Below are 27,580 nucleotides of genomic sequence, written 5' to 3'. Positions count from 1 at the left end.
CACTTCTGGGAGCCATATAGACGCTTTAGTGTCTAAGTCTTCAGGCTCTTCTTCCCCCCAGTGCGGGGAGGCTGAAGGGCCTGTGAGCTAACGCTTGACCATCCATCCCGTCTTAGTTTAAATGTCTGGGCAAAACAGAAGAAGGACTTCTGGGCTTCAAAGCAGTGTGTCCACCCCTACTGTTGATTCCCAGACAGTTTCACCTTGATGGCTTTTTAATTCCTTCAATAAGATGGCTTGATTTCTATTTATGAAGGTTTAATACATAAATATATTTAAATACACATATTATTTATTTACTACACCTGTATTTATTTTTCATTATAAACATGACATATGCTCACAGTAAAAAAGAGAGCAATTCAAACATTACAGAAATGCCTCCCCCCGAAGGCCAACTGTGATCATACTTCTCGGAGATGATTCTTATTGACAATTAGATGTATGTTCTTCTAAGAAGACCAAAAAAAAAAAAAAAAAGATTGTCTGAGCAGCAGTGGCAGGGCTAATCCTTACTAAGTGCTCACTCCCCGTCAGGCAATGTGTCAGGTGATGTATGCAGACCGTCCATTTCAACCTCACAGCAACCCCCACGAGGCAAGAATTTCTTTCCCTAATTAGGGTTGGGGAAATTTTATACACACCAACCCCAGCCATTTTTGTAAAAGTGTGATGACGCTCCACTTACTGTACTGCAACCTGCTCCTTTCTTTCTTAAGGCATCATGAGCATCTTTCCTAATCATGAATGTGAAGCTTCGAACATCCACAGAGCGATCACTTACATGAAGTCATTATAATTAAGCAATTCCCAAAGGATTTCTGTTGTGTTGTAACAAACAATGCTACTGTGAACAACTTTTTAATGGATATCTTTGTGTATTTGTGTGACTATTTCCATAGGATAAATTTCTAGAAGTGGAAACAGTAGGTCAATATACACATATCAAATTATTATACAGTACACCTTAAACTAATACAATGTTATATGTCCACTACATCTCAGTAAAACTAGAAAAAATGTAGAGTCTTAATTCCAATAGAGCTTTACAAAAATAGAGAAAGAAACAGATCCAATAGGGCATATGAATAAAAATTTTAATACTTTTCTGTACAATCTAGATGACAGAAAATAAACTCTTTGAGTGTCTCATCTATATGCTGGAAGTGCTAGTTGCTCAGTTGTGTCTGACTCTTTGGGACCTCATGGACAGCAGCCCACCAGGCTCCTCTTCCATGGGATTCTCCAGGCAAGAATACTGGAATGGGTTGCCATTCCCTTCTCCAGGGGATCCTCCCAACCCAGGAATCAAACCCGGGTCTCCCGAATTGCAGGCAGATTCTTTACTGTCTGAGCCACCAGCGCTTTCTATCCATACGCAGAAGGCTTTTCCAAATCTAAATCCCAATCCAAAGAGAGGATCAGGACATCTGCCATATCTGCTTTTAGATTCTTGCTTCTGCCCCTAAATAGCTATGAAACCAGGAGCCACAAAAAAAAATACATCAGTAAACGTCAGAGGCCTTATTTCTTCCTGTGTAAAATGGCAACCCAGTACGATCAATTTTCCAAAGCCCTCTTTTGCTCTACCATTCCTTGCTTTGATTCATCCTTTTTAGTCCTCTGAATTTGTTTTCTTATTTATGAGAAAAAATACTTCCCACCTTTCAGGATCAGTGAGTTTAATGCATCAATTACTTGCGTGCGTGCTGAGTCACTTCAGTCATGTCTGACTCTTTGAGACCCTATAAACTGTACCCTGCTAGGCTCCTCTGTTCATGAGATTCTCCACGCAAGAATACTGGAGTGAGTTGCCATGCCCTCCTCTAGGGAATCTTCCTGACCCAGGGATTGAACTCGAGTCTCTTATGTCTCCTGCATTGGCAGGTGGGTTCTTGACCACTAGCACCACCTAGGAAGCCCATCAATTAGTTTAGACTCTTCAAACTTTCAAGTGCTACGCAGTTCTCTTGGTACTGGTAGAACAAGCAAACTTGCTGGATATAACCTTCAAACTGCTTTGACTTCTAAAATTCTTCCTGAGTCTTTAAGGAAACAAGAGGATCATGGAATCCAAGAGGCCACTGATGTCTCAACATTCTGGACATGATGAGTAACAGGAGGTGTTTGGGAAGGCCGATACGGTATCACATCTCCCTGGGGAATCTTGGCTTCCCGGAATGAGTATTTCCAACTGTCCATTCCCTAACAAAGAAGAGATTGTGTGGACCATGACCTCACAGAACACACAGCGCATTTTAGATGAGAAACTTACCCACTCTCTGTCCGTGGTGTTTGGGACAAAGTCTGAGATAATAAGGCCTTGCATGCTCACTGGGTTCCATAGACGTTATTCCCTTTGGATCTCTCCAGCATCCCTGATGCTAAAGCCAGGGAGGGGAGGGTTAGTTCCATTGTTAAGATGCAGATGGAGAAATTCAGAGAGGTGTGCTGGCTGCCTGGTGTCACACAGAGATGAGGGCCAGAGACCAGCACAGAGTCCAAAGCCCGTCCTGGCTTGGTGGAGGTGGGCCCCAGCACGCTACTCTCCAGATCTTTTCTGCTGACCCCTTTTAATGGCTCGAGTCCTTTTCAGCGTACTCTCCAGTACAGATGTAACCAGTTGAGAAGGTTTAACACCTTGGTCTTGTAAGGAGCACGTACAGGCTATTGTGTGAAATTTCTCTGAATTTGGGATACGACCGATGGTGAGTTTTACTTTCTAAAACACAAGAGAGAAGAACATTAAATGGCTAAAGATTATCCTTAGGACTGTTGATTCTCAATTTCAGTCTGTCCTCATTCACACCCTGTGAAGCTGGTTTTGAAGAAAATCTGGGCAGGAAAAAGCCAGGATGACCTTATATATTCAGGGGGAAGATGGGTTTTTATTCTCTGGCCTCCACTGGCCTGAGACTTCAGGGCAGATTTCAGAGTACACTGGGGTTTCCTGGGTGGTGCTAGTGGTAAAGAATCTGCCTGCCAATGCAGGAGATGCAAGAGATGCGTGTTCGATCCCTGTGTCGGGAAGATGCCCTGGAGGAGGAAAATGGCAACCCATTACAGTATTATTGCCTGAAAAATTCCATCCACAAGAGGAGCCTGGTGGCTACAGTCCATGGGCTCACAAAGGGTCAGACATGACTGAGCAACTGAACATGCACACACAATCAGAATACATTAATCCTGTCCAGAAAGGCCTATTTGTACCAAGAATTAAAAAGCCTCTTGAAACCGGAGCACTAGACAGGACCAGACTCTGACAAAATTGAGAGGAAACTGAAGCTCTCTCTGTTTTTCCTGCAATCTAGCATCTCCTCCCCTTCTACACTCACATTCTCTCCCCTCCCCAACCCTAGCCCCTGCTCACCCCAAATTCCTATTTCCATCAACTTCATGTCTCAAGGATGGAATATGCGTCTGCTTGGTTCAACTATTCTAAGACATTATCAGTCTTTGACTACCCTCTCTAGGCTCCCCTTGTGGTCCAGAGGGTAAAGAATCTGCCTGCCAATGGAGGAGAACCAGATTTGATCCCTTTTGGGAAGATCCCCTGGAGAAGGGAATGGCTACCCACTCCAGTATTTTTGCCTGGAGATTTCCAAGGACAGAGGAGCCTGGTGGGCTACAGTCCATGGGGCTCCAAAGAGTTAGACACTACTGAGAGACTAACACACACACACACACACACACACACACTTTTGGTTCCACATTTCCCCTCTTCCAACATTATTTTCCTTCCAGGCACCAGCTATTTGAATTTTTAAAAGGACCAGGTATTCATTTTTAACATAAAGGAATAGATCAAGAATGGTGGGGTAAGCAAGTTGGGGGATTTTTTGACCTTCCAATAATCATGTCAGTGAACACCCCGTATTTCTCAATAGCACACAGGAGAAAGTGAAGAGGCAGAAAGGGCCCAAAACAAACGTTGTCCGCCACTCTCTGCAAGTGAGTGCACAGTGTAGAAGGCAGTCTTGATAAACTGCAGTCAGCGATGCCCAGGTGGAGTTCCTGGATCTGCTCCCAGGAAAAAACCCTTTTCTTGGCTTCAGAGTTGATGCCTGGGTCTCTGGATCAGAGTGTTGTTTGGTAACTTTCAGAAGATTATATTAAACATGTGGCCTCAGTGTGGGTTTTTGGCAGAGGAAATATATCACAGTTACTAGATTGTTGAGCTGGACTCCTGAAAGCTCCCTCTTTTTCCACCACACAAACTCCTATCCTAGGCTTCAAAACCCAAGCCAAGCATCCTTTTCTCTGAGACACCTTTCTGGCCTCCCTCAAATAGATTAACTTCATTTTTCCTCTGTGATCCCATGGCCCTCTGCTCATATCTCAAGGCACACACTGTACCTGTAACATATTTGTTTTATCCACTAATCTGCAAGCTCTTTAAACTCAAAGATCATTTTTGTAGCTCTAGGACCCAGCAGAGAATCCAGCATACAACAGATGTTTGATAAATGGAGAGTGAGCAAATGAATGAAGGAATGAATGAGTCCTTGCTCTAAAACTATTTATGTATCGTAAACAACTCACTCATTCTTCCTAAGTTTCCCCATTTAGACAGTAGGGGCAGAACAATTTGTCTACCCAACCAGGTTATTGTGTGATGTAGATGAGATAAGACATATTTAATCATAAACTCTCAGAGCTGGAAGAAATTTGAGAGATCTTCCAATAGAGCAGTTTTTAGAAATTTTAAGCCAAGTCACTATTTCCTCAAGGTAAGATAACAGGAAATTCAAACGTGAAAAAATAATGAAAAATATACCCTACTCTCTCTAGTTGGGGCCCTGAACACTGTCCCTTTCCTCTCCTCTCCTCCTGTCTTTGTCTCAGGGGTCCAAGAAGTACAGTTTGAAAATCAACCCTCTCTCACTTTAGAGAGAAGAAACTCAAATTCACTTGTCAGAGAAGGAAGTGACCTTCCCAAGGTCATGTGGCTCATCAGAAATAAAATAAGACCAGGAAAGGGATAACGACTCTGGGACTTACAAACAGGCAGAAACATGACGAGCCTTTTAAGGACATGTGTACATGTGACCCCATGGACTGTAGTCCGCCAGGCTCTTCTATCCCATGGTATTTTCCAGACAAGAACACTGGAGAGGGTTGTCATTTCCTACTCCAGGGGATCATCCCGATCCAGGGCTTGAACCTGCGTTTCCTGCATCTCCTGCATTGGCAGGTGGGTTCTTTACCACTAGCGCCACCTGGGAAGCCCAATTAGTCATTATCCCTAATTTCACAGAAGAGAAAATTGAAGCACCATTTGGTTCAAGGAGGTGGGATGTAAAGCCTGTCTGATATCTCTGCAAGCTCTTTTTTGCCAGGTCATGCTGAGTCTGAGGTCTTGAACCCAGCTGTTTCAGTCTCCTAGCCCTGGGCTCCCTCCAAATACTACTTTATACAAAAGAATTTTAAAAGGGTCCTAAAATAACATTCTTGTTATTTAGATGTACAGTATGAAGAGTTATTTACACTTCTGATTCTCTCATTTACATTCGGCGGCTGAGGACTGAAACATCTCATTTGTCTTCGGAGTATTGTTCAGATGCCAACCAAGGCCTTGCTCTTGTTCTTTCTTGCCCTGCCCGGAGCCAATCAGCAACACTCACCTCCCTCCGGATGGACCGGCTGAGAAACAAGGAGACCTCCTCCAGGCTCTGGGGCTTCAGGTCATTCACGGCCAAAAGGTGATCTCCATGGAAAAATAAGCATCCCAGACGTGGGGGGGCATCCCACTGAGCCACACTGCAACGAGGGTACAGCATCCAACACAAGTGTGAGACGGCGCCCGCTGGGAATGCCAGGCACAGATGGGGGCACAGATTGGGCTCCTCACTCTAGTCTATTCTACCACTACTGTTACTAATTTCTTTAGCTGCGTTTCACCATATCTGAAACAATCAAACTCCTTTTACTATTTGGAATATTTTTTCCTCTATCATTACTCTACCAGCCTGAACCTTCTTCCAAAGTCCTATTCCAAAGTATGCTACCTCTACAAAGCCCTCGCCACACTTCCTTTAGCTTAATTAATCTCTCCTGCCTCTGGATTTGGAGAAGGCAATGGCACCCCACTCCAGTACTCTTGCCTGGAAAATCCCATGGACGGAGGAGCCTGGTAGGCTGCAGTCTGTGGGGTCGCTAAGAGTCGGACACGACTGAGAGACTTCACTTTCACTTTTCACTTTCTCCTGCATTGGAGAAGGAAATGGCAACCCACTCCAGTGTTCTTGCCTGGAGAATCCCAGGGACAGGGGAGCCGGGTGGGCTGCCATCTATGGGGTCGCACAGAGTCGGACTTAAGCGACTGAAGCGACTTAGCAGCAGCAGCAGCCTCTGGGTTTCTATTGTATTGTGTGAGCCCCTCACTTATTGTATATTTAAATAAAATGTGATTTTATATTTACTTGTTTATGTAGCTGTCTTTTCCACCAGGCTTTGAGACCCTAGGCATGTGGTACCACCGTTAAAATATTTTTATAATCCTATAAACAGAAGATGCTAAGTATTTATTGAAAGTGGGTACATAATGATTACACAATGAATGGCCAATGAACACATAAATGAATTAACAGATGAGCAAGCTCAGACACAGAGAAGTCTATAGTTCCTGTCAAATACTGTGTTGAGCCCTGGATTGTGGGAAGTCTGGAAAAATGGCAAGCTATGGTTCCTTCCCTCTAATAAAATTATAAGACAGTTGACATGTGATGTTTACATTAGCAAGCTTTTTTCTCTTATAAAACTCATCTTCCGTCAAAATGAGTTACAAAGTCTTAAAAAGAATATAGAGTCAAATAAACAGTGGTCATTCTAAGGAAATTCTCTGCCACACAGGCTTCTGTGTCTGAGTTTCCTGACCAGCAGGTGTTTAGCTGATGTCTGGACATCTTCTACCTGGGCATGCTGTTTTCTTTTAGATCTTAGATTCTTGTTGACCTCAGTAACTTCATTCATTCATAAAATAATCACTGATCATTGATTGGCAATGATTTCCTTGGACCATACATATCCCTGCCGACTTCAAAACAGCAGAAATTTACTGTTTCTGGGAACTTTGGGTCCTTCTATACCCACCTACCCTCAGCTGACTCTCCTATACAGCGATATTCTCAAAGACCCTTTGTGACAACAGCATGGAGGAAGGCATGGCAACCCACTCCAGTATTTTTGCCTGGAGAACCCCATGGACGGATGAGCCTGGCAGGCAATAGTCCATAGGTTTGCACAGAGTTGGGCATGACTGAAGGGAATCTGCACGCTTGCATGACAACAGCAACACAAGTCCAAGTTCTCCAGTCAGTTTTGCCACATACAGTACTTCAAGATATAATTCTTGCTTTCATATCATCCAACCCCATTTATAATCAATAACCCTCAAATCTCCTACCTACCATATCCGTCCTGCAGCTTCTTTGAGAACAAGATAAGTTTTGATGTCAGGAAGAGAAAGGAACACGTTCAGTTTCTGCACTTGGCTTTCATCTGGGATATTACTGTAAAATAAGATGTTTGCAAAAATCAGGCAGCTATCACAGGCTCTGATCTACACTTTCCGAGTGGACTTTGGGCTCTGACACCTGAGAGGGTATTGTCCAGTTAAAGATTATCTAAAACATTTGGAGAAGAACATAGATTTAAGTTCTGCATCAATGCCTTCCCTCATCCCTCCTGGAATGGGTTCATGACGATAGACAATGAAAAAGAAGTAAAAATTGGACTAAATTCATTATGTATCACATCAGATTGCACATTTCTCCACTGAAGGAGACACCAGAAAGAGTTAAAATTGAGAGCAATCTCATCAAATTGTTCTTGGCATCATTTAAAACCTAAATGATCTCCCCTCCTAGTCTATAACCAAACCTGACATGGCTTGCATGCCCATAATTTTAATAGTAAAATCTGGGTGATGTGCTAACCTGATCAGAATGATCCAAAATTCCAGAATCTGAAAAACCAGCTAACAGAGAATTTTTAAAAAGTATTTGAAATCACCACCCACAGTCCAGGGACCACTGTATTCCCAGCTCTGGTATGTACTGTCCTTAGCCACCACTTCAGTGACAAGGCCAAGGTCAGATTCTTGGCCAAGTTGGAGATTTTTAGGAACTGCTTGAAAATGTGAATTCTGAGTACAAAAGGAAGTTTGCCTTGCTCTATGGGCCCATAAAGTTTTAGAAATGAAGACTTTACTTGATTAATATGGACAATTGCACAACAGTTAGTGAGGCCGACTGCGTTGCGTCATTCGTGGTCTGTGCTTCGGAATTGTCAGGTGGAAGATAAAAGTGAGTTCCTGAGGCTTGTTCTTGCTGATGAAGCTCCCCATTCTGGATCTCTGCCAGGGGCTGAAATTCCTCTTTGCCATCAACAGACTCAAGGGACAGCTCTTTGAGAAGACTAGAGCATAAGAAGTTAACACAAAAGTTTTCTCAGCATGTCTGTCTACAACTTTCCACGGTGTGCGAATCAGATTTAAGTAGCTAACAGCCGTGTAAAAATTAACAGTGTTTGAAGTATATCCAACCAGCAGAATCCCAACCACAGTCAGAATTAAATCCAATAGAATTCCCTTCTAAAAATGGATATGGAATCAAAACAGCTCTTTACATTGGGACAGTTTGGAGACAGAAGTCAGAGTGTGAGAGATGTGAATGCAAAATAGGAAAGAACTGCCCCACAAGACAGAAAATGTCCCAAGGATGTCACTAAGCATGTTTTCTATAGGTAGGGAAACCATTCTCACTTTTTCTTGTTTTGAGATGAATAATATGCTGAATTTGGTCTATAGTAACGCATCTGTATTATTATATCAGCCCTTGAAATGAACTGACAGCAACTGTCATTGAATAGTACATTAGCTAAGAGCAAATTTTAGAGTATGGCAGTTTTACTTACCAGGATTTCATTGACAAGTAATGACACTCAGCTGTCTTGGAGACCTTGTCTGGACTATGAGGTCCAATGGGGTCCGTGAGTTCACCAGAATCATTGGGAGCAATATTACCCAACTATAGAAAAGAGGCAGAGATGTAAGGACGCAAGTCTACCAATAAGCCTGGTACCTTGTGCTGCCTCCTGATGGCTTTGGTCCCTGAAACTGTAAGTACGTCTACCATTGAATGAACAGTGGTGCTTGTTCTGGGAGAACAAACCAGTAAAGTTTCTGCAGACTCAGAGTTCGTTTTCTTCTCTTGGGTTCCCCACGCTCCTGATACAGGTGCATACTGGACTCAATTGCTATTTATTTTTTCGTTTCATCACTAGGCAGTTAATGACATGAACTCTTTTTCTCCCAACCAGTGCTATTATAGAATAATATCACCTGGGCCAAAGGCTCTGACACACGCAGGGCTGGCCTCTCTCTGTAGAGAGCAGGCTACTGTGCTCACAGGCAGGCAAATTGCTTCAAGGGGCTGTGAAGGTCCTAGAAAATACTGCCCTCTGGGGGCTCCCCACCAAGGTGGTCAGAACTGAGTCATTTGGGACAATGGTTTCTCAAAATTCCCTGAGGGCTTTCGATGGCCTACCTAAAAAATCATCAACCATTATTAGAACACTTCATTCCAGACAAGCCAGTCTTCCCACTGTGCCCCTTATCCATTTCATGCCATTTTCTTTGCCTGGAATGTCCCCTTTCCCCTCTGTCTGTGTGCATGCTAAGTTGCTTCCATCTCTTTGAGACCCTGTGGACCTCAGCCTGCCAGGCTCCTCTGTCCATGGGATTCTACGGGCAAGAAAACTGGCTTCCAGGGGATCCTCCCAACCCAGGAATCAAATCCGAGTCTCTTATATCTCCTGTATTAGCAGGCAGATTCTTTACCACTAGCTCCACCTGGGAAGCCCTCCCTTCTGTCTAATGATGCTGTATTCAGGCCTGGCCTGAGGTCTTTCTGATCACATTAGCCACTGCCAACCTTTCCCTTCTCTGAACTTCTTTAGCACAGTTGTTACACTTAATTTTTGTAACAGTCTTCCAGTTTTTTTTTTTTTTTAAAGATTGTTTTTTTGAGATGGACTATTTTTAAAGTCTTTAGTGAATTTGTTACAATATTGTTTCTGTTTTATGTTTTGGTTTTTTGGGCACAAGGCACATGGGATCCTAGCTCCCCATCAGGGCTAGAACCCACACTCCCTTCACTGGAAGGCGAAGTCTTAACCACTGGACTGCCAGGGAAGTCACCAGCTTAGTTTTATTTGCCTTATAGACCTTGCATCTCATAAAGTACCTAGAAAATGCCAGACATTATAGCTTAGTGTTCATATCACCTGACCGGTTGGTTCGACTGTCATGAAAAGATTGGTTGCCGTCACTGTGTCCCAAAGAGCTCAGCTGTGAAAAAACCTGGGGTAAAGCAGGGTCCTGGGGTCACATGCTGTGTGCTGTGTTCTGGTTGGCTGTTGATAATGCACCAGTGCATGCTAAAGGCACAGAGAATTTTACACGAAAGAAGCTTGTGTAAATTACTTTGATTTACTGTTTCTAGAACGTACTTGACCTCAGAATGCTTCCTTCATATGAACACATGTCATCATCTTGCAGAAACACCACTCCCCCTGGTTTGAGAACTGCTGCCCCCTCCCCCCAATTCTGTCTTCCTACCTTCTATTTCCTTTCTCTTCTCTCCACTGTCCACCCTGAATATAGCTCTTAGGTTAATAGTGAGTGCTCAGTCGTGTCTGACTCTTTACGACCCCAGGGACTGTAGCCTTCCAGCCTCCTCTATCCATGGAATTTTCCAGGCAAGAATACTGGAGTGGGTTGCCATTTCCTACTCCAGGGGATCATCCGAACCCAGGGGTTGAACCTGTGTCTCCTGCATTGGCAGGTGGATTCTTTACCACTGAGCCACCTGTGAAGCCCAGGGTTAGCAGTCCTAGAAGATAATTTGGTTTTGCTTTTTCCTGATTGAGAAGCTGCTACTGCCCCCTGTGTTGCCTGTAGCATGAAGTCAACTTGGCATTCATAATCCGTCATGGTCTGACTGAGTCTTTTTACTGCTTTTTGTGTGTTTTCCCCCAATAGGTCACTTGTTAGTGTTAGGTTAGGGCTAAGCTAAACTATTCATCACACCCATATCAAATGCTATTTTGTATCTTGAAGCTTTCCCTGACTCCAGTGGAGACAGAAGACCTATTTTTTTTTCCTAGTGCCTCCAGGGCTCTTTTTTAAAAAAAATAATATTGACATATATTTATGTCAGCTTTATTGACATATAGCTGATTTGCAATGTTATGTTAATTTCTACTGTACAGCAAAGTGATTCAGTTATATATTATATAAATACATTCTTTTTCATATTCTTCACCTTTACAGCTTATCACGGGTTATTGAGTACTGTCTCCTGTGCTATACTACAGGGCCTTGCTGTTTGCTTCCAGAGCTCTTTGACCACACCTCTGCTGGAGCATCGACCTGTAAGACTGGTAAGACTGTGAGCTCGGCGGGGGAAGGGGGGCAGGCATGATGTCAGGTCCTTCCTGGCAGCCACCACGCCTAGCACAGGCCAGGATTAACACACAGAAGGCTCTCAGTAGGGGCTTCCGAATGATCAATATACTGATTGGCACATACCACACAGTTTCTCACCCAAGAATATTGAGTCTGTTCATATTTATTGTTTCTATCCAGAAATACTCCTCAGGTCAACCCCTCAAGTCTAAATTTCGCCTGGCATATAAGGCCAAATGTCATCTCCATGGAACCTTCCCTGGCCTCTGTCTGAAAGTCAGCTCCCCCTGCCTCCCACGCCTCAGGCCCTCTGAGCATTTTATAAGCATCTCTCTTCAGCATGGAGACTTTTCTGTCGTGTGTCCTGGTTAGCTTCTATCAAAGTGTCAACACTGTGAGCGCGTCACCTGTGTCTACTTCGGAATCTAGTCTGAGTGCCTGGTAGGGGCTCAGTAAATATTTGTAGAAGGAATAAATGACTGATGGGTGGGAGAGGTTACCTCTAAAAGAATGCTCCGAGGACTAATATAATGGCTGTCTTCTTCTGAATCTTCAGAGATTTCTGATGAGAAGTCATGCGATAGGCGAGCTTCTCTGAGTCCTGGAGACTGTTCTTTCACTAAACGCTGAATCAAGAGATCAAGACAGAATGAATGCTTTTTCTTTTTCTTTGCAAGAGACAGAATTAAGCCACATATTTTCTGGAAAAGGCATAATAGAGTAACTGGGTTGGGAACACCTGAGGATCTTCCAGGGTTATATCCAGAAGCCCATATGACTTAAACCTGCTTCTTGAGTCCGGGTCACCACTGATAGAAAATTATAAGCGCATCTTTCAGGCTTTTCTCTACTATTGGGTCCTGGAACTCAGAACAAGTGATTCTCTCTGGTGCGTGGTGTTCTAAGTCACTAAGCTCTGCCGCAGAATCCTCACTCTCATCTTTTCCTGCTTTTCAGTGCCATCTGAGAAGGTAAGCAGCCTAGAGGCAAGACCCTGCGTCTTTTCCCTTTCTGCCCAATATTCCTCTTCTGTGTTCGGCTTCTATACCTCTATTGTTTCCAATGCAATTTTTTAGCTTTGATCTTGTGATAGTATGAATTATAAGCCTTCAAGGTGATCTAGGTTCCACCAATTATTGCTTCCCTCCCTCATAGATACAGAACATTCTGCAAAGTAGCTGCTTTGCCTGGCAGAAAAATTGTTGTAATTCAGTTCTTTCAAGAACAATGCCTTAGAGCAAGAGTGGGGGAGGTGGGTTTGAAAAAAAACCCTGAATGTTCTCTAGGAAGTCCTTGAAAGAAAGTGACTTTTTTTTAAAAGATGTATTTAAGTTGTGTCCATTTTTCTAGCTCCAAGCTCATGGAGCCAGGCCATGCTGAATTGAGGATGAGGAAGGGTTCCCATTCTATTTTGGAAACAACAACCACAACAGCTCCCAACAATGTAGGTGGTACCCTTAACGGGAACTGATTGGAACACACCGCAAGAACAGACAAAATGACCAATAACATTATCTTTAGAGAGAAGGGTATGGACGTTGAAAAGCAGGATGGCAAGAGGCATTTATAGAAAAGAGTTATCCTTCTCAGTCTTTATTCCTATCACCCTTATGACAAATCCCAAGTGAAGTATTTGGCTTGGTGCATTTGATATGCTACAAAAAGCTTTTAAAATAGTTGGAGAGCTTCCAACTAGATAAAACAGGAGGCTAGGTCCTGTTGAGATGTGCCTGGTACCCAGGGGAAAAAAGGGGGAAAAAAAGAGAATGCCAATGGTTACATCTCTAAGGCACAAAATAGCATCCATGGCAGAAGAAAAAAACACTCAGCCTGTTTGTTAATAATATCCAAAACTAGGCAGCCTGCAAATCTAAGAAAGCTGAGGCATAATTACAAATCACTTTCAAGGGGCAGATGTAGTATAATTTTTTCCTCAAGTGGATTTCATTAGAAATGAAGTTGAAGTCACACACACACACATACACACACACACACACACACACAGAAGTAAGACTGATTTGGGTGAATACACGAAATTAATAAGAATCTGATTTTGCCTCAAGAGTACAAATGGTCAAGTGGTGTTTGGGGAATTTTTTTTTAGAAGTAATCTTTGCCCTGTGGGTGAAAGGAAAGAGGAGGTTGCCAGCCAGGCTTTTGTTTAGCTGAAGGATCTCCATCCAATGTGGATACGTACCTGGATGTGTATCAAGGAGCATCCAAAATGAAAGAATACATTTAGAGGTAGGCAGGGCATGCAGTGAGGCTTATCATGGTAGGTGGAACAGACTAAATATAGGATAGATCCTAGGACCAAAAATCATTCATGATGGGTTAGGCTTTGAGGAAGATGTCAAATACAACTGACTTCTGAATCAGCTAGCTCCAGGCATGGTGTCCTAACAAAGAGAGGTAAGTCTGATTACCATGTCTGGAAGACTGTTTCTTGCTATGGTGGCGCTGACAGCCTCTGGCATGCGGAAAGGTCCAAGGAGAGGGTCTGAAGAGGGCCTTTTATCACCTGATGAGAGTTTCTCCTGCTTATGAAAAAGGAATATTGGAATCAGGGCACAATTGGTCCCTGGTCTAGAATGAAGCAACCGCCTGGTCTTGGGGTCTGTGCTCCCAGTCTTTGAGCGCTAGCATTTATACTGCTGGTCAGCCTGCTCCCATTAAGGTTAAAGCTGATCTTGTCCCTCTCCTGTTTCCAGACCCTTGAGGACTTCCAGCCTGGCCTTCAGAGATGCTCTGAGTTTCCCTGTCTTTTCAACCCTATATCCCTCTGTACCCTTCTCTCTAATCATCTGAGTTCTTACAGACACACCCTTGCTTTCCCTTTCTCCTTGGCCTCTGCTTTTGTTGTAAGCATAGGACAACCTAGAAACCATGTCAAAATGGTACCTAGAGGCCAGTTTCATTAATAAAGGTCTGTCTTAAGAAAAGCGAAGTGAGAAGTGAAAGTCGCTCAGTCGTGTCCAACTCTTTGAGACCCCATGGACTGTACAGTCCAGGCCAGAATACTGGAGTGACTAGCCTTTCCCTTCTTCAGGGGATCTTCCCCACCCAGGGATTGAACCCAGGTCTCCCACATTGCAGGTGTATTCTTTACCAGCTGAGCCACAAGGGAAGCCTATCATAAGAAAGGACTCAGGTAAATTTAGCAAAGGTTCTTATGAAGCAAGTAAGCAACTTAAAATTACTAGCATTTACATCAGAGAAACATTCTATTGAAAATACAAGACAGGTGAAATGCATTTCTATAGAAACCACCCTGAACTTAGTCATTCCAAAGGTAGCTGTTATGTACTTTGAATAACAATGATGAAAAATACTGTAGTTTCAGCTACTATTAAAAAAATGCCACAGCTAAAATTTACCCCTCCTACTCCAGTAATGAAAATCTCAAGTGTCTATATTTTAGCTTTCTTGTAAAACACAAAAGAATTTTTTTCTATTGCTAATCATAAAAATTACAAGGATGTACATTCTCTCACTTATTTATTCCTTGTGAATGCCAGTTGCCAAGCGGGGGGAAAAAAGCTTGCATTGTTCCCTTGGGAAAGAGGGCTGTGTTTAGGGGCTCTGCGATTTTATTAGTGATATGGAGTCACCTCTGTATTCTGGTGTGCTGCTTTTATATCCTGGCAGAGTGATGACAAGAAGGAGACCCAGTCTTTAATCTTCTCCCTGTTGAAAGAAATAAACTTTCAGCTGGCATGTGGCACCAGTGGTGCCTGCACTCCCTCTGAACCAAAGAATGAGTCTTCTATGAACACCGGAACAGGCAGTGGGGGTAGGTACCAGGCAGATAAGGACTTTTCCCCCTCCCCGAGTAGTTCAAATGCCCATCCCCAGCTCCTCACCACTTCCATACTCACACACTAGAATTAACCCTCATGCCACCTCTGTGAGGAAAGCTCAGAGAAATGGGAAGAAAAGTGGGAGGTAACAGTATAATCACAGGTTTTGGAGCTTTTGGCTTTGACATGTATTTCTTTTGTGTTCTTAAGCGGCCCCTTAATCTGTCAGTGCCATTTTCTGGAGCTCTCCAGGTGTGCCTCCCGTGAGGGAGTGTGTGTGTTTATGAAGGGCGTGTTTGAACGAATGTGTATCAATCACACCTCCTTTTCTGTTGACTCTCAGGACGGTTGAAAAGAAAGCTTTTCGCCTTGGGGTTGATCTACAGCAGCTCAAGTTTCTTCATACTCTGGCTTGAGCGTTCGCTGCCTCCTCCGTACTTCTTTCTCCCCCAACATTAGCCTCTCTGTCAAGCAGATAATCATCTACGAAGGATCCATTAGGCATCTTTGCCAGCACCAGAAGCCCCTCTTAAAAACTGAAGACTCCTTCAGGGATGAGCACAGCCCCTCCCTAATATATGGAGCTTGCACAGACATTTGTATATTGGGTTCGTGCACATAAAGTGCCTCTGAGGTGATGGTGATTATCATGGGCTGAATTGTGCCCCCTAAATTCATGTGCTGAAATCCCAATCCTCAGTACCTCAGAATGTGACCTTATTTGGAAATCAGGTCGGGTTGCTGTAGATGTAATTAGTGAAGATGAGGTCAGACTGGAGTAGGGCGTCCTAATCCAAGATGACTAGTGTTCTTATAAAAAGGAGAAATTTGGACCCAGAGATGTGCACATAGGGAGAACACCATGTAAAAGCTGGAGGTTTGCTGCCGCAGGCCAAGAAACTACCAGGAGTTAGGAAAGAGGCCTGGAACAGATCTTCTCTAGAACCTCTAGAACTGTCGTGGCCCGTGACACCTCAATTTCAGGCTCCTAGCCTCTAGAACAGTGAGATAACAAATTTCTGTTGTTTTAAGCCACCCGGTTTATGGCACATTGTTATGGCAACCCTAGGAAATGAATACTGTGATGTGTCAAGGGGCATAATAAAGACTAAAGTCATAATAAAGAATGCCAAGGGGCTTGACTGGTAAAGAGTCTGCCTCCCAACACAGGAGACAGGTTTGATTCCTGGTCTGGGAATATCCCACATGCCACGAAGCAACTAAGCCCATGTGCCAGAACTATGAGTCTGTGCTCTAGAGCCCAGGAACTGCAACTCCTGAAGCCCACGCACCCTAGAGCCCATGCTGTACATGAGAAGCCGCTGCAATGAGAAGCCTGCAGACCGAAACTAGAGAAAACTCCGTGCAGCAACGAAGACCCAGCACAGCCTAAACAAGCTGCAATAAAAAGAAAGACCGCCAAGATGGGGTTTAAGGTTGTGGTCATAGGTTTCTTTTTTTTTTTTTTAATTTTTATTTTGTATTTTATTTTGTATTCCCAGGTGGCACTCGAGGTAAAGAACATCCCTGCCAATGCAGGAGATGAAAGAGACATGGATTAGATCCCTCCTGGGTTGGGAAGATCCCCTGAAGGAGGACATGGCAACCCACTCCAGTATTCTTACCTGGAGAATCCCATGGACAGAGGAGCCTGGCAGGCTACAGTCCATACCATCGCACAGTGTCAGACACCACTGAGGCCACTTAGTGTGCATGCATGCATAGCTGATTATAAGGCTGTGGCCGCTGGTTTCTATTCAAGGCATATTTATTGTTTTAAAATATATATATATATATATATATTTATTCTATATACAGGAGACACTCCACGTTATCTTACTACTTACCTGTCACTGCCAATGAGGAAGTATTCCCTGTTAGTGGTCTTGATGGACATCACTTCATCAGGGTGACATTTAAACATCTTCTGTACAGACTGCATTTTTTCATGGTTCTTGATGCCAACTTCTACACTGGAATTTCTATTAGATATAAAGTATTAAAACAGATGCAAATACAAAATTAGGAAGAAAACTGACTAATATTTTTCAATTGTTAATATCCCAACTGAATAAAACTTTAGATCTGTTTGACCAATGCTTTGAAAATTATCCAATAGTTTTAGAAAATAAGTTTAGATCTGGTTTATCACTGATTAAAAATACTTTGTTCAGCCTAAAACTTAACTGAAAAATTCATATTTCAGTTAGAGTCTTGGTTCCACAAATTAATGTTTGCTAATTCTTTTTCTAATTTGCATGCAACATGTTAGTATTTGTTGTTATCAACATTTTCTTGATTGGATACACACCGGTCAATTTCAATAGAACCTCGATGATGATGGTCTTTGTAATACGAAAGACTAAAGTCCTTTTCCCCACTCTTTGACAGAATGAAAAACCGCTTTTTCCAAGAGGTCTGAAAAATGAAAACACTTTGCATCTCAGTTAAATCTCAGAGGAAGAGAAAGGATTTAAAAAATGCTCATGAGGCTGGTGGGAGGCCTGTTAAATCTTTGTGAATACTTACCACAGAGAAGAAAAGCTGAGGAGGTGGTGATTTAATAAAGTAATCTTGTTTGCAGACTTCTTTTTCATAATAGAATGTAAATTGTTTGCCTAGTAAAAGAAAGTGAACAGGACTCAGTCTGTTCTCTAAAAATTCTGAGAAGAACTGATTCAATTGAAAAACACTGTTTACCTCTGGAAAGGTCTTCAAATTATTCAGTTATGGAAAAGAACATCTATCATAGGCCAAGAGAACAAAAACCTCAGGACCACGTGTGTGATTCTTATTCATCAACTGTTAGGACCTTCATTCAGATGACATTTAGAAGCTCTTTAATTCAGCTCACACCTGTCTGGCTCCCCGTCTCTGGAGGAGGCTATTGGCTCTCTGCTGCTGCTGCTGCTAAATCGCTTCAGTCGTGTCCGACTCTGTGCGACCCCATAGAAGGCAGACCACGAGGCTCCCCCGTCCCTTGGATTCTCCAGGCAAGAACACTGGAGTGGGTTGCCATTTCCTTCTCCAATGCAGGAAAGTGAAAAGTGAAAGTGAAGTCTCTCAGTCATGTCCGACTCTTAGCGACCCCATAGACTACAGCCTACCAGGCTCCTCGGTCCATGGGATTTTCCAGGCAAGAGTACTGGAGTGGGTTGCCATTGCCTTCTCTGATTGGCTCTCTAGATGTGAACAAAGATTTGTCTCCATTTCTGTTGAAGCACCAGCCACAGCCAGATAATTCTGCCTTGCCCTTTGACTTACCAAACAAAAGCAAAATGACCTGTTATTGAAAATAAGGTGGCAAAGTCGTTAAATAAGAGGTTTCCAAATTGTTAACTACTTCTCGGTAAGGATTGAAATGTAGAGGCAGTTTCGATTTTTCCTATGTTTTTTGAGAATGTCTGCAAGAAATATGAACTACTTTCATTATTTAGAAAAAAATTAATGTTGCTAAAATAGAATTTATTTTGAAAAGAAGACTTTGACTTTGCTTTTACATCCAGGCTAAAATTCTATTTCGTCCATGGGTTTGGTAAAAAATAACCTTTACTAAAGAATCTGTTTGTGCTTGCCCTCAGTCATGTTCAATTCTTTGCGACCCCATGGACTATAACCCACCAGGCTCCTCTGTCCACGGGATTTTCCATGCATGAATACTGGAGTGGGTTGCCATTTCCTACTTTAGGGGGTCTTTCCAACCCAGGGATCAAATCCATGCCAAATCTGACCAAATTTACACTTTGGACAAAGATGTAGTGATAGGATTTACTCTCCTGTTTAAAATAAGCAAAATATATAAAATAGTGGTTTTCAAGACACTGGTCATAGGCAATAAAAGTCAGTGGACCTTTAAGAGACAGGAAACAAACTAGGTGAGCCCCACAATTTCCTTCATGGAGTTTCCAGCCCACAGCACAGAAAAGGGGAACTGAAGTGGGACCAGGTGGACCCCTGAACTGGGGGAAGAAAGATGAGGGTTCGGGGAGATCAAGGCAGCTAGAGCTCACAAGACAGAGGAAAGGGCTGCATGAGAGAGAATCCCAGAGACATTAATAAGGTCCCCCTCAAGTATTCATAGGACTTGCCTTGTGGCTCAGATGGTAAAGCGTCTGCCTACAACATAGGAGACCTGGGTTTGATCCCTGGGTCGGGAATATTCCCTGGAGAAGGAAATGGCAACCCACTCCAGTACTCTTGCCTAGAAAATCCCATGGACAGAGGAGCCTGGTGCAGGCTACTGTCCGTGGGGTTGCAAAGAGCTGGACACGACTAAGCGATTTCACTTTCAAGTATTCAAGAATATTTATCAGTATACGTGTGTGGGAAAATTACCCAAGGCCAGATAAAGAACCATTAGAAAAAATTAGAGGAAATAGTGCCTAGTGTTCTGGTGGGTCAGAGAAAGTGCTTGTTCCCTCCAGCTAAACTAGCAAAACTGATCATTTATGGAGTTTTGGGAAGAGTACTCAAGAAAGTCGTTCCTCAGTAGTGAGGACTGCTCCAGATCTAGCAAATCAGCAAAGCAAGTCTTAAAAGGATTGAATTGTTTGCAAGAAACTTAACTGCATCCCAGAAAAAATGCTCAAGGTTTATTTTTTGTTTGTTTAGTTGCTCAGTTGTGTCTAATATTTTGTGACCCTATGGACTGCAGCACGCCAAGCTTCTCTGTCCTTCACCATCTCCTGGAGCTTGCTCAAACTCATGTCCATTGAGTCAGTGATGCCATTCAACCATCTCATCCTCTGTTGTCCCCTTCTCCTCCTGCCTTCAATCTTTTCAGCAGCAGAGTCTTTATAATGAGTCCGCTCTTCACATCAGGTGGCCAAAGTATTGGCGCTTCAGCTTCAGCATCAGTCCTTGCAATGAATATTTAGGACTGATTACCTTTAGGATTGATTGGTTTGATCTCCTTGCAGTCCAAGGGACTCTCAAGAGTCTTCTCCAACACCACAGTTCAAAAGCATCAGGTCTTCAGCGCTCAGCTTTTTTTATGCTCCAACGCTCACATCTATAAATGTCTACCAGAAAAACCACAGCTTTGAGTATATGGACCTTTGTTGGCAAAGTCATGACTCTGCTTTTTAATACATTGTCTAGGTTTGCCATAGCTTTTCTTCCAAGGAGCAAGCGTCTTTTAATTTCATGGCTGCAGTCTCCATCTGCAATGATTTCAAAGTCCAAGAAAATAAAATCTCTCACTGTTTCCATTGTTTCCCCATCTACTTGCCATGAAGTAATGGGACCAGAGGCCATGATCTTGGTTTTTGAATGTTGAGTTTTAAGCCAACTTTTTCACTCTCCTCTTTCACTGTCATCAAGAGGCTTTTGAGTTCCTCTTCACTTTCTGCCATAAGGGTGGTGTCATCTGCATATCTGAGGTTATTGATATTTCTCCCGGCAATCTTGATTCCAGCTTGTGTTTCTTCCAGCCCAGCATTTCTCATGATGTACTCTGCATAGAAGTTAAATAAGCAAGGTGACAATATACAGCCTTGACGTACTCCTTTTCCTATTTGGAACCAGTCTGTTGTTCCATGTCCAGTTCTAACTGTTGCTTCCTGACCTGCATACAAATCTCTCAAGAGGCAGGTCAGGTGGTCTGGTATTCCCATCTCTTGAAGAATTTTCCACAGTTTATTGTGATCCACACAGTCAAAGGCTTTGGCATAGTCAATAAAGCAGAAATAGATGTTTTTCTGGAACTTTCTTGCTTTTTCCATGATCCAGTAGATGTTGGCAATTTGGTCTCTGGTTCCTCTGCCTTTTCTAAAACCAGCTTGAACAACTGGAAGTTCACGGTTCACGTACTGCTGAAACCTGGCTTGGAGAATTTTGAGCATTACTTTACTAGCGTGTGAGATGAGTGCAATTGTGCTGTAGTTTGAGCATTCTTTGGCATTGCCTTTCTTTGGGATTGGAAGGAAAACTGACCTTGTCCAGTCCTGTGGCCACTGCTGAGTTTTCCAAATTTGCTGGCATACTGAGTGCAGCACTTTAACAGCATCATCTTTTAGGATTTGAAATAGCTCAGCTGGAATTCCTTCACCTTCACTAGCTTTGTTTGCAGTGATGGTTCCTAAGGCCTACTTGAATTCTCATTCCAGGATGTTTGGCTCTAGCTGAGTGATCACATCATCACATTTATCTGGGTCATTAAGATCTTTTTTTTTTTTTTGTCCCATAGAAATACAAAAATATCCAGTACCCAAAAAGGTAAAATTTGCAAGATCTGGCAACCAATCAAAAGTTACCGGCTATGCAAAGAGGAAGGAAAGCATTATCCATAATGTGGATAATCATCAAGCCATCAAACCAGGCCTAGAACTGACACAGATATGAGAATTAATAGAGGAGTTCATTAAAACCAGCATTATTAATTGCATTTTGCACATTCAAGAAATTAGATATACAGAAGATATAGAAAAGATCCAAAATGAGCTAGAGATGAAAACTACAATGTCTCAGAAAAACAGCAATACCAGATGGGATTAACAGGACTACAAAAACAAACGCAGAGTGAAAAGCAGAAGAAAAAAAAAAAAACCCAAACATTAAAAAAGCACCAGTGTATTGTGGGACAATTTCAAGTGACCTGACTCAATGGACATAATTTGAGCAAACTTCAGGAGAGTGTGGAGGACCGGGAAACCTGGTGTGCTGTAGTCCATGAGGCTGAAAAGAATCAGACTCAATTTAGCAACCGAATAACAACAACAATTTAAAGTAATTGGAGTCCCTGAAGTAGGGGAGAGAGACAGAAAAAAATATTTGAAGAAATAATGCTGAAAATTTCACAAATTTAAAGAAAACTGTCTCAGAAATCTAAGCAGCTCAGGAACGCCAAACACAAAATATATGAAGAAAACTGATAAGGAACATCATATCAAATTGCTCAAAATCAGTGATAAAGAAAAATCTTAAAAACCATCAGAGGAGGAGAAAAGACATTCATGCATAGAGAAGAAAAAATACAGATATCATTAGATTTCTCATCAGAAACAATGCAAGCAAACAACAATAATAACAAAAACCAGTGGAACAAGATGCTTGAACTATTGAAAGAAAAATAGGTCATTTTAGAATTTTATATGCAGCAAACATATCTTTCAGAAATGAAGGCAGTTTCAAGACATATTCAGACATGCAAAAGTTGAAAGAATTAGGAGGACTGCTTTATATGTTAAAGGAAATCCTTCAGGTGAAAAAATGACGCCAGATGGAAATATGAATTTATACAAGTGAATGATGAACGCTGAAGTGGTAACGGCAAGGATAAATATGTGGAATATTTTCCTTACTATTTAAAAGATAAAAATTCAATTGACTGTCTAGACAAAAAACTTGATATATGTAACAGTAAAGGTGAATCTCAAAAGAATTAAGTTGAATGAAAGAAACCAAAGAATTCATTCAGTAAAATTCCATTTGTGTAAAGCTCTAGTTAAGTGACTTCCCTTTCACTTTCATGCATTGGAGAAGGAAATGGCAACCCACTCCAGTGTTCTTGCCTGGAGAATCCGAGGGACTGCAGAGCCTGGTGGGCTGCCGTCTATGGGGCGGACACGACTGAAGCGACTTGCTGCTGCTAAATCGCTTCAGTCGTGTCCGACTCTGTGCGACCCCATAGACGGCAGCCCACTAGGCTCTTCTGTTCCTGGGATTCTCCAGGCAAGAACACTGGAGTAAGTACAAATGAACTTAGAACGACAGAAAGCGGAACTGCGGGGAGCAGGATTGGTTCCTGGAGGAAGGATTATAAAGAGGCACAAGGAGATTACTGGGAGTGATGCAGGTGATTACTCTCTTGCTGTGGTGATTATTTCCAAGTCATATACACACAAACCATTTAAAATATGTGCAGTTGATTGTATGTCAAGTATACTACAATAAAGCTATTTTTCTCAAAATATGAGCAATCCCCAAAGCATATTTGATGATACCTTTTCTGGGCTTGAAATTCTTCAAGGGTTGCCAGGGTCCTACGAGGTCAATTTCTGGCACCAGTCTATTCTCTCCCGTCCTATTGTATAGCCATATTCTCCTTGAACACAACCTGCCTCTAACCTACTTCATTGCTTTTGGTCATACCATCCCTTTCTGCTGAGATGTGCTCTCTTTCCCAATCTCTTTTGAAACTTTGATTGGATCGTTTCGGATCCAGTTCAAATCCCTTTTCATACAACCTCTCTGGATTGCCACAACTATGAGTGTGGCTTTTTTTTTTTTTTTTTTTCTTTTTCTTCAAGCTTTACAGCATTTTGCTCTTATCTTTCATAACCTGATCCTGATTGTATGTGCTTATCTTAACTTGCGAATGAAATTACAAGCTCATTGAGAGCAAAGACTCTTACTAATTAGGCTGTGCATCCTTCTGCAATAGGAAGTACTGTAACTTACTAATAATAGGTGCTTTGAATAATTATTCATTAACATTTATTTTTGAATTGAATTGGATAGTTTGATTTCTAAGTTATTTCATCCTAAATCTGACTCTTCTGGCATATGAGCATGAAGCAAGAACATCTGAATGATGCCCCTTAATCTATTGGTAACAATTTAGGCAGTTTCTGTCCAAATGAGAGTTTCCTGTAAAATTAAGGAAATATTTTCCAGTCTTCTCAGGGATATAGTGTGCTGTTAATATCAATACCATCTCCATAAAATATTTGATCCATAAAAGTTGGAAAATGCCAAAGTTCTAGATAAGTGAACTCTTACAAAATAATTAACCAAATCTAACAGTCTCTGCTACATTCTCCACATCAACAATCATTACCCTAGAATGCCACCCATTATCCTTACTAAAACCATCTTCTGTATCCTGGCTACTTTTATGGGAATTGATCATTATTTCCAATAAAAAATATGGGAGTATGCCCTTTTGAGAATATGCCCCTTGGGTACCTGAACTCTTCTGGGGTTTGCGCTCCATTATGGCTGTCTGTTCTTACCTGCAAAATAGAAGGACTAAGTGTTAGTCCCCAAACAACAGTATGCTTCACTGATAGCCACTCAGTCACCAAGTGGCAGAATGGCGCTCTCGAATGTTGGTGAGATGGGTCATCAGCCCCGCTTCCCATTCTGCCCTTGAGGCTGATAGCAGTCATGGTAACAAGGACCATCCCAGCAGCCTGTGCTCACCACGTGGCAGTTCTGTGGAAGTGTTGCTGGATGACTGAAGGAGCATCTTCCCTGGACTTTCTCCGTTTCTGCCTCTTAAGTGGCTCTGACAAGAGAGCCCCTGGAGACAGAAACACCAAACAATGGAGACAAGAATAGGGCAGAGGGCAGGATGCTATGGACCAAATGCAGCAGATAAAGCATTCCTGGCCAAAAGGAAGCCCAAGATAAGCTCTTCTCTGTGCCAGGAACTCATTTTCTCTAGAGGGAAACCTGAGAGCAAGGACCAGGGCATATCCCTGTCCTTAAACTGCCCCTGCCACCCGAGAGGCCTGTTCCCACGGCTGCCCAACCCTAGGAGCTCAGGCTGATATGATCAAACTGACTCTAGATGTCAAGTCCTTTCCTGCACACATCTGCTGGCAATCCTGTAACTGACTTGAGGCCCTGCAAGTAGAGGGGTCCCACAGGATGAAAGCCCAAGGGGCAGGTGTGATCTTTAAATCAAGAATCAAATTTTCACCTTGAATTCATAGGACTCTCAAATAGGAGGAAGCACCGGACAGGGCAGTGCCAGGGTCATCCCAGTAAATAGGAGGAGGCAAAGGGTCCTTTACTATTGGTTGGCATGAGCTCATTCCTCCTCTCCTGAGTGCTCCCTTTCTCCAGCATAAACACTCATTCCTCCCAGGGTATAAATGATATAAATGACTCACAGAAATGCTGGAAAGATATATATTCATATCACACACACAATTATTCATTAAATAACTCATGGGTGAAGGATGAAAGTATTTGAAAAGCACTTTGTCCCTTACCATCTCTGTGTGCTGCTTGCTGCATGCGTGTGTTCTCAGTCATGTCTGACTCTTTTGCGACCCCATGGACTGTAACCAATCAGGCTCCTCTGTCCATGGAATTTTCCAGGCAAGAATATTGGAGTGGGGTGCCATTTCCTCCTCCAGCGGATCTTCCTGACCCAGGGATCAGACCCACGTCTCTTGCGTATCCTCCATTGGCAGGCTGATTCTTTACCAGCTGAACAACCGGGGACTCCTATATACTATGTGCTATATACTATACTCTCCATATATACGTACAAAGGTAGTATACTATATGTATGTATGTATATTATACGTGTGTAATATGTACATGTTAACCTCTCTACACCTCTGTTTCTTCACCTATAAAATGGAAGTGATAATATCACCACCCTCATAGGATTTGTCAGCATTACTTGAGATAATCTGGCAAGGAGCAGTCAGTAATTTGTAGGTGCTTAACAAGTGCTGCTTGTTAGGTCATGTCCAGGTCAGAGAGTCTATGATTGCTTCATAATGACTGGCATGTATTATGTGTTTAATACATTCCAAGCACTTTTAAGCAAAACCTGTAAAATAGATTTTATATGTTTATCAATGGATTTCATATATATGTATACATATCTGGATTTCATATAACATATATTGCATATTATATATGCAATTTAATTTCTATTATATCAAATTCAAATTATTTTTATGAAATCCAGTATATGTATACATATATATGAAATCTACTATTACATGCACATGAAAACAAAATCTATTATATAAACTCTGCTTATATAATATAAGCAAAACTTTAATATTATCTATCACATATATGAAATCTAATGAGATTCAACATAACATAATAATGAGATACAACAATACTATAAAGTTTTCATTATTCTTACAGGGATACAATATCCATTTTACAGACTAGGAAACTGTTACCAGAGAGATTAAGTAATTTGCTTTTGATCACATAAATAAGAAAAAGCAGAGTCAGAATCATAACTTGAGAGCTGGTGTCCGAACCACTTTTCTCTTCCTTTTATCTGAGAAAAAAAGAATTAAATCTGTTCATAGTTCGGCTTTTATTTCTTGTCATTGCCCCCAAATAAAAAATCTTTTCAGATTTAGCTCTTTGATCTTATTCAGGAGACTTGACCCAGTCTTGTTGCCTAACCTGTTCATTATAATGAAATCTGATGAGTGTAATCCCAAGAGGTCCTATTTCCCTCTGATGGTACAGCCCAAGAAGGTTATAAAGAAAAAGTCACAACAGCCCAGATTGGCGCAGCCTTGAGAACCCAAACTCATCATGTCAAGCAAGCCGTACTTACTAGAAGCCAGGTGGTCGCTAGTGTGTTTCTCAGCAGAGTGCACTGTTCCTGTGTCTCTTGAACTCACCCGTGCTCACTCTGAGCTCTGAGGATTAAGTACAAGCTTTGTTTGAAATGTGAGCCAACGGGGAAATTCCCAAACTTCTACCTTTGGGCAGATTTTACTCTTGCCCCAAGCTGAAGGAAGCTGGTGACCCGAGGGAAGTCCTGGGCTTTCATTCTTCTTGTGGTTTGGCAGAGAACTGCCCTTGGCATTCCAGGTATCTAACAACAAAATGAAAGCAAACATATAAAAATTTCCTGCCAGACTTTGGACCACGATCACAATGGCTGTTATTGAAAACAGTGCCAGCGCAGTCTTGACCTCCTGAGGCGACCACCAGTGAAACAATTCCTTTGCTACCCACCCATCCAAACCCTCCCCAAGCCTCCTGGGGAAGTTAGGAAGGGTTCTTTTATGCCAGATAAAGAAACAAAAGTCTGGCTTCTCCAACACACTTGCACATGCCAAGGGTCTTCCTGAAGATTTGCTTATATATCCATAATGGAGTGGTCATCAACAGCGTAGCACTGGGCAAGCTGTCTTGAACATCCTGCACAGCCACCAACAACTCTTAAAAATAATGGAGATGCAGAAATAGAGACCAGACTTGTGGCCACCATGGGCAAAGCAGAGAGTGGGATGACTTGAGAGAGGAGCATGGAAACATGCATGTTACCATATGTAAAACAGACAGCAAAAGAATTTGCTGTGTGAAACAGGGAGCTCAACCCAGTGTTCTGTGACAGTCTAGAGGCGTAGGATGGGGTGGGAGATGGAAGTGGGGTTCAGGAGGGAGGAGACCTATATATACCTGTGGCTGATCCGTGTTGATGTGTGGCAGAGGCCAACACAATATTGTAGAGCAACTGTTCCCCAATAATTGTATTTAGTTCTATACTTCTCCATATTGTACAATTATAATATTCAATAATTATTACTCAAAAAAAAAAAAAAGCAGGCTACCATGACTGGTCATTCTCAGTTATATCTGGTCA

The 27,580-nt window shown here is 42.3% G+C and overlaps 1 protein-coding gene across 2 annotated transcripts; it reads right to left on the bottom strand.

The window, feature by feature from the left end:
* Nucleotides 1-291: 291 nt before the first annotated feature.
* PLEKHS1 (pleckstrin homology domain containing S1) lies at nt 292-26,992 on the bottom strand. Of its 2 annotated transcripts, none has more exons than XM_061403535.1 (13): nt 26,543-26,992; nt 24,178-24,224; nt 17,800-17,888; nt 17,582-17,688; nt 17,118-17,252; nt 15,082-15,157; nt 13,897-14,010; nt 11,971-12,096; nt 8,917-9,029; nt 8,212-8,418; nt 7,410-7,511; nt 5,625-5,760; nt 292-2,722 (listed from the first exon to the last, which is right to left on the bottom strand). In XM_061403535.1, the coding sequence occupies exons 2-13, from the start codon at nt 24,203-24,205 to the stop codon at nt 2,543-2,545; spliced, it is 1,413 nt and encodes a 470-aa protein (XP_061259519.1). In that variant the 5' UTR covers nt 24,206-24,224; nt 26,543-26,992; the 3' UTR covers nt 292-2,542. The 2 variants fall into 2 exon arrangements, with proteins under 2 accessions (XP_061259519.1, XP_061259520.1); XM_061403536.1 differs by having other exon boundaries at nt 13,897-14,007; nt 26,543-26,989.
* Nucleotides 26,993-27,580: the final 588 nt, after the last annotated feature.

Source organism: Bos javanicus, chromosome 26 (genome assembly GCF_032452875.1).
Source record: "Bos javanicus breed banteng chromosome 26, ARS-OSU_banteng_1.0, whole genome shotgun sequence".
Lineage (NCBI taxonomy): Eukaryota > Metazoa > Chordata > Mammalia > Artiodactyla > Bovidae > Bos > Bos javanicus.
Note: the sequence above shows the minus strand (reverse complement) of the source record. Positions and strands in the feature narration are given on the sequence as shown.